The 12,286-nt window shown below is 35.0% G+C and overlaps 1 protein-coding gene across 3 annotated transcripts in view; it reads left to right on the top strand.

The window, feature by feature from the left end:
* The window catches only part of SWT1 (SWT1 RNA endoribonuclease homolog), a 77,958-nt gene that overhangs the window by 52,713 nt on the left and 12,959 nt on the right, over positions 1 to 12,286 (top strand). For all 3 annotated transcript variants that reach the window (XM_081026982.1, XM_081026983.1, XM_081026984.1), the window contains one exon: positions 11,836 to 11,902. In XM_081026982.1, the coding sequence (XP_080883108.1) occupies positions 11,836 to 11,902 (67 nt within the window). The remainder of the gene's footprint in view (positions 1 to 11,835; positions 11,903 to 12,286) is intronic.

Raw genomic sequence — 12,286 nt, 5'->3', positions numbered from 1 at the left:
ACTTTCTGTTTTATTCTATTTTTTTTAAGGATTCTCTTGTGTGTCCGTTAGATCAAATTTGTTCATTATATGTTGTTCATACTAATTATAGGCTTGCTGATTTTTGAGCAGTTTGAGATTTATGTTAAAATTCCAACTGTAATTGTGAGCTTTTCAGTTTCTTACTGTAACTCTGTCAACATGTGCTTTATGTATTTTGAGTTTATGGTATATCTTCCTGGTGACTTGATCCTTTCAGCTGCTGATAATACTTTTTGCCTTCAAGTTTATGTTGTCACGTTAATTAATACTGCTAGATGAGCTTTTTTCTCCTGTTTTGTGAGTGTTTTTTTCCTTTATCTTCAATCGTATGGATATTTATTTATTTATTTATTTTATTTATTTATTCATGTATTTATTTACATGACGTATGAGAATGTGCCTAAAGTCACATAGTTTATATGTGGCAGAATGGCTTATTGAAATTGGTCTGATTCTAGAGAACTCATTTTTAAATACACTAAACTTTCGCACTGAATAAATGACGTTAGTTTTATTCAATAAGTAGATAATTTTTAGTTGGACTCATAGAACTTTAGAAAATTTCTAAATTTAATTTAAAAGATTATATGTCTGACAAAAAAATAGAAAATTTCTTTGCCTTAGAAGGATATTCACCTTCTTCATTTGTTTTTCGAAATTTGTCTTTTCTTTTCTGAGAGAACGAGTCCACTTATCTTGGCTGAGATGAATATCCCAAAAAGGTTTCCACTGGTAAATAACATCTGTCTCGAGAGACAGATGTTAACAAATGAAACAAGTGGGATAATAAAAGCAGGAAAAAAACACTATATCTGAGATGATATTGCTGATTGTCAACAGCATGTAATTTGAAAGAGTGGTTAAAACTTGTCTTAAAGCTGGAATAAAAATTTCCATCTTATGGCATAGCCAGACTAGATGAGGACTATGTTAGCATCTGTGTACCAAAATAGCTTTCATAAGAAAACAAAATAGGCAAACTGGTTGTTTTGGCACATTTTAAAAATATGTCATTTGTTTGAACTTACTTTGCAATGGATTGGGTGAGTATTTTAGAAATGCCTTAGAATTTACCCAGCATAGTTGAATGGAACACAGTTTCTAAAATTGAGAAGAGAAAGGAAAACACTGGTTATTTATTTGAGAGGATAAGTACACATAGTGTCTTATATTGTCCCCCAAGGGCAAGTGTGATGCTGGAAATTTGAGGTAAAAATACACAAAGAAGTGTAGAAGACACTGGAAAGCAGTGGGGAACAAAGAGCAAGGGCAGAAACTGGATGAGAGGATCCAAGACATTTTCCTTTGAACAGTGATGGAGTGCTGGTGCCTCAGTTTTATTGGCAGCAGGGGCGACACAGGCCAACTGAAGATGAATTACCAGAAAGACAGAATGAAAAGTTCAAGAGACTGGTATCACACATGTCAAGGAAGGTATTCTAAAAGAAAAGGAATCTTTAAGTGTCATGTTACTACTACTGGAGGCCAAACAAGATTAAGATTAAAAGATGTCAGTTATCAATAGGCCAAAGGCAGGACTTGGGAGGTAAGGAACAGAAATGCAGAAAGACCTCACACGTCAGGGAGACTGTTTTTGGTTTCCTTGAGGAAACAAAGGGTTAAATCAGCATAACTGTTTCTTAGATAATATGTGGAAAGATAAAGCTGTTCACAATAAAGTCAGAGTTATAGAAAAAAATAAAGTTAAAAAAAATGACACATGAAGTTATTGCTGACCTTTTCCCTTCAGTAATTCTAAAACTTCTGGTTCCTCGGAAAGGCCTTTCTGCTGGACAGTGTCTGCCCTCTTGTAAGTGGAATCATGTAGTATTTGTCCTTCCGTGACAGACTTATTTTACTTAATATAATATTTTCAAGGTTCATCCATGTTATAGCATGTGTCAGAATCCTTCCTTTTTAAAGTTGAATAATATTCCATTGTACGTCTATATCACATTTTGTTCATTCATTCATCTGTTGAGGGACAGTTAGGTTGCTGCCGTGAAGATGGGTGTGCAGATATCTCTTTGAGTCTCTGCTGTCAGTTTTTGGGGGTATATGCCCAGAAGTTGAATTGCTGTATCATGTGATAATTCTATTTTTAAGTTTTTGAGGAACCACTATACTGTTTTCCATAGTTGTTATATCATTTTATATTCACCAGTGTTCCAGTTTCTCCACATCTTCCCCAAGACCTGCTATTTTCTGTTTGTTTGTTTTTTTCCTACATAGTAGCCATCCTAATGGCTGTGCGAAGGTATCTTGTGATTTGGTTTGCCCTCTTTATAAAAAGTTTAATGTATTTTAAAAAGTGTACTTTCAATGTTGATCAATTACAGGTAAACGTACTCATATCACCAAAGGATTTTTTACTGTTCAATTTTTTTTTCTTGGGGTTCTCCTGATGAGAACATTTCTCTAGTGTTTTTGATATATTATCAACAATTTCTATATATAGTGAGGCATGCTTGTAACGAGGCAGTAAAAGACTTGTGTCTCAGCCCTGGTTGGGTATATTGAGATCTTATAGCAGTAACTAGTGGGAGCACAAGATAATTCAATTTTTTGTTTCTTTCACTCTGAGCTCTTATGTTCGCTGGGTCACTTCCTTGTGACCCTATTTGCCATGCTACAACGGAAAGATAGTAGGTGCCCAGTAGTGAGGTAGGATTCATCAGTTAGGAAATAACATTCATAACAACCTGTGATTGTTTTGCAGATTTAGCTGTCAGTATCTGATCTTATAGTGGGCATAGGACTCACTGAAAACCTCACTGAGCCCCACAAAGCTAACTTAGCAGAGAGATGAGCCAGTTTGTCAGACTCCTCTGGCCCCCTTCAGTACATTGTTAGTGCTATGCGTAGAACTGGCGTCCAGCAGCACCATCTCAAGTAGTAAGCTTGTCATTCAGCGGGAAGCATAATGCTGCAAAGTAAAGCGAATAAAGTAGTTATGTGGCAACTAACTACTCAGTGAATTTTATATCATATTGTGGGAGATATTCCGTTTTGCTTCTAATCATGAGGTCATGGCTCCCCAAAAGCTGGGCCACCAGTATTTAGGGATGGCAGCTGTATTCATTTGCTGGCGCTGCAATAATGAAATACCACAGAGAGGGTGGTTGAAACAACAGAAAAAATGATTTCCTCACAGTTCTGGAGGCTGAGGTCCACGATCAAGCTGCTGGCTGGGGTGCTTTCCTTTGAGGCCTCTCTCCTTGGCTTATAGATGGCTGCTGTCTTGCTGCCTCTCATACAGTTCTTCTCCTGTGCGTGTGAATTCCTGATGTGTCTGTGTGTCCCAAGTTCCTCCTTTTTTCTGAGGACACAGGTGAGGTTGGGTTAGGGCTCTCACCCTAATGGCCTCCCTTTAACTTCATTGCCTCTTTGTAGGCATCTCCAAAGACAGTCACATTCTGAGATAGTGGGGGGTGAGGCTTTGACAGATGAATTTGACAGGGGAACACAATTCAGCCCAGAACAGTAGCCAAGGCCCAGTAACAAAAATAAGTGCTGGCTTTGAGGAGTGTTGTGATAGGACTCTTGGGGCACGTGATGGCTGGCAGTTTTCAGAATTTCCTGAATAGTGGTATAGGATCTCAGGGGCTTCTGACCAAGCTTCACCATCCCGTTCCAGACCTCTTTGCCAAAATGTCTCTGCCGTTCTGAATGAAGATCCATCCATCCAATACTTGACTATTGTTTCACAGAAGATGTGACAGAGGCTTGGATTTGCAGTTAGAACAACCTTCCTTTCCTAAACTTGTAAGCCAACATAAGAATATGCTGCTTTGTGGGCACAGTTAAGATTTTTCTGAAGATGGTTTTGAACACTAAACCTAATTAGTGAAATGGGTTTTTGGGAACAACACAGGTTGTCTTTTCATCAGTCAGAGATGCGAGACATTTTAAGTCCACTTCCCATGACTTTACTGGGAATCAATTGTAGCATTGACCTCAGTTCCCATAGATTGACAGAAAGTCACGTGAAGATGAAACAGACGAAGGATATGTGGGTTGTGTCCTGGGCTGGCCAACACAGCTAAGCAAATTCAGTAATATGGCTGCCATTATCAGAGTGACACCTTTGATTTCCAGGGGTGCTTCTGGACCCTGGCAATGTGAGAGTCTGCTCTCTTCTAGTTGGCAGCTAGCAGTCAGTAGATAGGACATGTTCCCCCATGTTCAGAGCATATTTTACAGGTTGGGTTCTGTATTGATAATAATCATGGTTTTGTTAGAATTTGGCTCCACTTTTAACTTATGTAAAATAATTAGGAGGGATTGAAAGTGTTTTAGGTACATGTTGGAGATCCTGGGCTTTAAATTTTTCTTGACTTCTGTTGATGTTTACGTGGATATCCAGGGCTAAGGAGAGAAGACCATTACCGTTGATAGAGATCACATAAAATTTCACTGGTGGGCAGGCCTTACAAGAAGAGAACAAATCCCCAAACAGTACGAACTGAATTTCATTTAGTTCTCAGTTGACAAGATACAGTGATAATTGGTGGTGTTTTTTAAGAAGAGAGAGAGAATAATCATAGCTAACGTTTTGTTGAGCTAAGTATATTATCTATATTAACTTATATAATTCTCGTAACAGCCATGTGAGGTATTATTGTTGTCCTTATGACAAATGAGAAGTTGAGGCACAGAGAGGTAAAGTAACATGCTTGATGCCATTCAACTGGAAAGTGGTAAGACAGTGATTTGAACTCCAGCAGACCGACTGCAGAGAGACTGTGATCATAACCATTATTATGCTTAAAGGCCAATGTAGAAGATTCACTGAAGGAGGGGCTGGTGACCCAGGAAGGAGACAGGGGTAGTGAAAGTATGTGGATATTTATTGTGTTTTAACCTTTCTGCAAAATTAAGAGAAAGCTGTAGTGTTTATAAGTACATTTTAATTGTGTGTATGTTTATGTCTAGCCCACATGTATGGCCTATAATTTTTTTCCTTTATCAAAATATTTTCCTTCTACAGAATTGCTTTTATACTTAAATTTCAAGTGCAGTCATTAAATTTGCTGATAAACCCTTCTTTTTCCCACCACCACCGTTTTTTTCCCCTCTTTTTTCCGCCTCCCCCACTCCGGTTCAAGCTGTTGTTTCTCAGTCTAGTTGTGTAGGACACCGCTCCCTGACGCAGGCTGGTATTATGAGCCTTGCGCTCCCCACGGCTGAGGCAGTTGGTCAGCGGTCATCAGTCGGTTGGCAGCACACAGCAGCCCTCGGCAGCCCACGCCGACCTCCGGCTGTTCATGGCAGCCCACTTCCACAGAGAGCCGTTGTTTGGCGTTAGGATCTCAGCGCTCCAGCCACCTGAGCCAGTGGTTGAGCCAGCTGAGCAGGCCCGCCACCACCAACTTTTAAAAAGGATTTCTAGTATTCTGACTAGATCAAATTTTAATTATTTTGTCCACACTACTCTAAAGTTCCTATATTTAATACTTATATTTAATTAGTATAATCAACTTGCAAAGTTATTTGTCTCTGAAGGGAGAGCAGGAACATAAAATAATTTATTTTTGTTTAAATTTGTTCAAATGATTTAATTTGATTTTTTTACCGTTTTAAATTATATATGGTGTTCTTTAGAAATCTAGTGCTAATAGATAGCTCTCATTTGCATAGCTGATTTCAACAAATTAACTATAGAAAGATGGTTTTACTTTTATTTGTAATAAATGATTAAAAAAAAGGTACTCTTAAGATCCAGGATGGTGTTTTTCTTCCCTGATGAGTGTTTCCTCATTGTTGATTTGATAAATTTTCACCCCGTTTATTAGTAATACAACTTAAATTTCCATCAGCAAACTCCAGTTTGATAGTATTGTCCAAGCAGGTCACTGCATTAAAATGAGAACAACAGAGCTTGGAGGGTCAGAATGATCTGGAGTTGTTTGCCATCTCCATGCCTTTATTAGCTCTGTCCCCTAAGTAGGTTAATTAACCTTTTTGTATTTGTTTCCTAATCTGTAAAATGGAATTTGTAATAGTTGCAGATTAAAGGAGATAGCATTTGTTCAGCAGGCCCTGGCACCGGGGTAGATGCTGGATAAACTATTGTATCCTGCAGAATGATGTAATAGTGGTTCATAATGATATTTAAGTCTTGAATCAGTTCTTAGCTTTAGAGAATATAAAATGAGTTTTTAAAATAAAGCTGTAAACAAACATTTTTACTTCATGTAATTGCCTTTTTCCCAATGTTTTTATCGGGATAAAATACACATAACAAACATAATTTACCATCTTTACCATTTTTAAGTGTACCTAAAAATGTATTAGGTTGGTGCAAAAGTAATTGTGGTTTAAAAGGTTAGCAATAATTGCAAAAACCACAGTTGCTTTTGCACCAACCTAATATTAGTGTGGTAGTAAATGCATTCATAATGTTGTACAACTATCACCGCCATCCATCTCCATAACTCTTTTCATCTTGTATTATTGAAACTATTTCCATTAAATAGTAACTCCACATTTCCTCCTTCCCCCAGCCCCTGGCAGCCACCATTCTACTGTCGATCTCTACCATTTTGACTACTTCAAGTATATACACAGAAAAATTGAAAACAGGGTCTGAAAGAGATACTTGCATACCAATGTTCATAGCAGTATTATTCACAATAGGTAAAATGTGGGCACAATCCAAATGTCCATCGATGGATGGGTAAGCAAAATGTGGTCTATGTATGCAATGGAATATTATTTAGTCATAAAAAAGAAGGAAATTCTGACACATGCTACATGGATGAACCCTGAGGACATTATGTGGAGTGAAATAAGCCATGTAATTTCTTTTTAAACTTTAATTTTTTTCACTCTCAAAAACTTTTTCAAATATTATATTAATGTAAAACTGTCTTGCCAGTAGGGAGCATAATTTATTCAGTTCTGTGGGATGTAAGTTACAATCTATAAATAGCCAAGAACATGCTCTCTCTTCTTTTGAATTTATAGAATTAGATACTAAACTCGAATATTCTAGACTTCTTTCTCCATCTCTGACTCTAGTTTTATTTTTGCTAAATAGGAAACGTTTTATTTGACTTTTTAAAATCCTAATTTAAATGTTAGGCCATTTAAAGCATCATTTGCTTTTCAATTTTAGTCAGATTATTAATTTGGTCTCTTTTTTAAATGAGTGGCATAGTCTTTTTTTCTTAAAGAGATACATTGATATTTACCTGGTATCGGGTGAGATCATAACGCAACTTGTTTAATTCTGATTAGTCTGTTGCCTACTGAATGCTAATGGCTCATATGAATAGAAAACTCAAAGTGCTTATTATGTGGTTAAGAGTTAGGACTTGCAGTGTTGGTTCTGCTACTGACTTCCTTTGTGGCTTTGAGAAAGCAAAAACAACTACCAAGATTTGGTGTTCAAACATACATAACAAAAATAGTTCTCCAGAGCATTTGAGAAAAGGCAGCGTTTTTTTTGCTTACAAACAAAATTCTTTATTATAAAAGAACTTTATGTCATAAAATCATTTAAAAGCAAGAAGATGGTGGTGGTTATCCTTTTTATGAGTAAAAAAGCATAGTCTCCAGAGTCAAACCAAAAGAGATTTGCATATCTACCACCACTCTCTGTAATCTTGGGCAAGGTTTTAACAACTCGAACCCTTGCTTTCTGCATCTGAAAACTGGTTTTCATAACAGCTAGTATTTATTGATAGTGCTAGGCGTTGTGCTAAGCTTTGTTGTGCTCAGTATCTAAGTTTAGATACATTATTTTATTTAGTTCATATAATCTTATATGGTAAATACTACTTTCTCATTTCACAGGTGAGGAGCTGAGGTGCAGAAAAGTAGATAACTTGATTAAGGTCACATAACTAAATTCGGGGTGTTAAAAACGTTAGAGATGATATATGTAAGCAGTATCAGACTTTTATTAAGTGTTCAATAATGCATTCAGTATTAATGTTGATGCTTTTATAAAAGAAACCAAAGTACATTCAGATCAGACTTGGTTTACAAATAATCTGTGAGCTACAGATTAAATCCTACTTCAGATGTCTATTCCCCAATTCTGATTCCAAAATTCTAAAAGTGAACTTTCAAGATATTAAACAACTTGAAGACAGGCAACCATGTCTTTTAATTTTCTTTTATAGTCTTTAGCATGTAGAATAATTTACATTTGAGAAAATAGTGTGCATTTGATACTTATTGTTATGAATTTTTCTTGGACAAATGTGGATCTATTTATAAATTAAACAAAAAATGGCCATTTACTGAAAACTATTCCATTTCCTCTAAGAGTTAATTCTTTTATTGTTTTATTCTTTTTAAAAGTTGCCATTGAAGGATAACTTTATGACTTTTATTCAAAGAGTCTTTTGTCTTCATACTGGTATAAGAAAAAAAAAAAGAAAGCTATAGAGAAGGCTGACCTCTCAAGAATTTTTGTGTGGGGAATTACTAAGGCATGAAAGTCCATAAACTATTTTTCTCCATTTTATTTTTTGTGTATTTCTACAAGCTGTACTTATGCTTAGTAAAAGTTGGCAACTTTTTTTATACCAGATCAAATTCCATTCTCATAAACTCAAAGTTCATAGGACCTAATGAGGTCTAAATTCAACCCTAAACTGAGTGTATTTTAATAAAGATTTTCTAGTCTATTTGTAGCTCAGTTTACCTCAAAACATTCTTTGAGGATAACAATTTTGAATCCTATAGTGCATAATATATTCTAGTTTTAAGAAATAACGTGTAGTTTTATTCTGATAATAGCAGTAATATATCTGTGAATGATACTGACATACAAATAAACCTTTATTAGAATATAAGTCTGTGCTATTCTGTCAAATAATCAAGTGTTTACATTTGGAGCAAATAAATTCTTTCTCAGGAACTTAAAATTTCTGTGTTTCATCGCAGGAATAACTAGTAACCTAGTTTGTTTACAAGTAGCAATTGGAAAATGTGAAGAAGAGACTGTCACATGGACAAGAAGGAGATGTTTTTTCTTCATTATCTTCTGTGCTTAGTTGGGATTCTTTTTCTTTCCTAGGCTCTTTAGCACTATGATGCTTTTGTCTACTCTGAATCTTTGTCTTTTTGTTCACTGTTGTATCCAAGGGCCTGGAACAGTGTGCTTGGCTCATAGTAGGTCTCAAATATTTCTTGAATGAGAAAATAAAGGGTCTCTTGTGTTGATGTGGGTATCTTTGTTATTCATCTTGCCTTTTTACTTACCAAGTGTATTGTGAGGTTTAGCTGTTATCTACTAGAGTTTGCCTCATCTACTGGACTCTGTATTGTAGATGGTATTATTTATAGTTACAGCTGTGCTTTTGTGATGGTAAAAAGGAAAGAACTTATAGACAGAAACAGTGTAATCCAAAACAGCAACTCTAAAGAGAAGATAAGTAGATTAGTGGTTGCCTGGAGCTGGGGATGGAGGTGACAACACAGAATGACTGCAAATGGGCAAGAGGGATCTTTTTTGGGTAAAGGAAGCCTTCTAAAATTAGATTGTAGTGATTTGTCTACATCTCTATAGATTTATTACAAGTCATTGAATTGTTAAAATGAGTGAATTTTATGGTATGAAACGGTACCTCAGTAAAACTGTTTAAAAAAATAAAACAAGATTGGGAGTTTAAATTCTTTTCTTTTCTTTTTTGCTGGGAAAACTAGGATATTGTAATTACTTTCTTTATTTCTTACTTTGGCTATGACTTTTTTACTGTGATAAATGACTAATTTACCTAAAATCAGTTTTTCTGCAAGTATTTCAGGACAGACAAATGTTACTTTTATTCTCTAGTGAAGTACTTTCTTTTGTGATAATCAGCTTGGAATTTATAAGGCTCTGAATATGAAACATCTGTTTTATCTAATTTCCTTACCCTCTGTTATGCACAGTTTGGATATTTCCAAAGCTACAAAAATGAATAGGTGTAATTATTCCACATTGCTGATAGTTTGTTTACACTAGGTTACATACAAAGTTAGAACATGCTATTTTTTTCCATTGCCTTTGTAAGAGATTGTTTAACTTATCTCAGTGGGTTTTTGTGTGTGTGTGTGTTTTTTTAAGTAAATTATGGACCCTCCCTATGTAGTACATTATCCTTTGGGTTAGGAGATGATTGCTATTTTTTTTCTTTCTTTTTTTTATTAGTTTCAGGTGCATAAAGCAATGTAATAGTTAGATATTTAAACCCCTCATAAAGTGATAACCCACCCCCCAAGCTACTACCCCTCTGACATCTTATATAGCTGTTACAATACCATTGACCATCTTCCTTATGTTGTACTCCACATCCCATGACTATAAATACCTACCGTGTTTCCCTGAAAATAAGACAGGGTCTTATATTAATTTTTGCTCCAAAAGATGCCTTAGGTCTGTGCTTGCTTCGGCAGCACATATACTAAAAGATGCATTAGGTCTTATGTTCAGGGGATGTCATCCTGAAAAAGATGATTACTATTTTAAAATTGCTTGTTGGGAGGAAAAGTTTTCAATGAAATGGTATTCTTATGTAGAGTTTTGTATATTCTTAAAGATATTCTGTGTGTTTATCCTCCAAGGGAATATGGCCCCTTTAAAAATTTGACTGTATCCTAAAAAAAAATCTTTATGAAAGCTCTAAGCTCTATCATAAATCTAATAAAGGTCAAATCATTTAAAGATCGAATAAGGTTATTGAGATCGGTTAACTCTAAAGTCTGACAATATCAAGCATTGGCATGGATATGAGGACCTAGGAACATTGTTGTAATGAAAAAGGCATTTGGAATTTAAGGATTAATTGAGGCGGTGCTTGATTTCTCATTAGTTAGAACTTGATGCACTTGCTCTGTGGCTTGAAACTATTAGATGATGATATAGTTGTTGTTACTATTATAACTGTAAGCATATAGTGCTTACTGAATATCAGACACTGGTATAAAGGCTTTTCTTACAGTAGCTAATTTAATTCTCACAATAACTCTGTGAAGTTGACTATTACCATTCACTTAACAGACAAGGAAAGTAAGTCACACAGAACTCACACAGCTCAACAAACCCAGGCAGACATTGCTAATAATTACTGTATCATAACAAAGGGACTGCTTTCCTTTATTCAGAAAACAATTCTTCATCCTGAAAGGATTACGAAATAGTAAAAGGAAATGAGAATTACTACTTTACTGCTAGAAGGAGAAATACGTTCTTTCATTTTCTTTATTTTGATTTCTTCTTTGTATCTATTTGTTACTTTTGTTTTTGTGTTACTTATATATTTATAATTTATGTTATTTTTATGAATCAGTGTTAGTAATAGTCTGATTGCTAATGCTGTAGAATGCTAGGCTGATAGTTCAAACAGTGTTATTTGAATGCAGTCACAAAATATTTTATTAGGATTTCTTTAATATGTCTGATGGTTAAATCAATTGCGTGGCTTGGATGAACATTTCTGTGGGAAATCTTCAAGCTTTTACGCAGCTTAAAAGATATGAAGTGTAAAGGCACTTCACATTTCTATGTACCTTTTGAGAAATCTGTATCGTTAAAACAAGAACTATAATTTCACAGAATGCATATCATTGTTGATAACTATTAGTATAAATAAGCAAAAATATTCTAATAAGTTGATCTCTTTTGAATTAAGCTTGTGGTTTTATAATTTTTAATTGATTTAAAAACCAAAAAAGTTACGAAGATTTTAATAAGCTTATTATACAGTAAATTATTTCTCACAGTATGGATACATTTTTGAGGAAAAGTTCAGGTATTGTTTTTTTCTTAAATCATTCATTCCCCCTCCTTTGTTTTTATTATATTTTATTTTTTAGGATTTTGGCCCCCAACAGTAATTACCAAGATGTTGAGACCCTTTATAACTTCCTAATCAAGTATGAGGTATGAAAAATATTTTTAAATGTTTATTGTATTTCCACCATAAACAAATTTCAATATAAATAAGCATGGTAAAGTTCTAAAATGTAATGGAATGCTATTTAATTGATATTTGCTTTAAATTCTTGAATGCCACAAAAGTTTGCCAGTGACATACTTAATTTTTTTTTTTTCGTTCTCTAAGCAAAAACATAGAGGCTTATAATATTATACTTTCAACAACAGAATTGTTTGTCATTCGGGGTGCTGTTGGCATTTTCAACAAGTTATTTCTTCATTGTGGGGAAAAGTGCAGGTTGTTTAACATCCCTGCTCCTCAGATACGACATGGCAGTAGCTCCTCCAGTCATTGTGACAATCAAACACATCCTACCAGCCAACCCAATT

The sequence above is a fragment of the Rhinolophus hipposideros genome, assembly GCF_964194185.1.
Source record: "Rhinolophus hipposideros genome assembly, chromosome: 19".
NCBI classification, from domain to species: domain Eukaryota; kingdom Metazoa; phylum Chordata; class Mammalia; order Chiroptera; family Rhinolophidae; genus Rhinolophus; species Rhinolophus hipposideros.
Note: the sequence above shows the minus strand (reverse complement) of the source record. Positions and strands in the feature narration are given on the sequence as shown.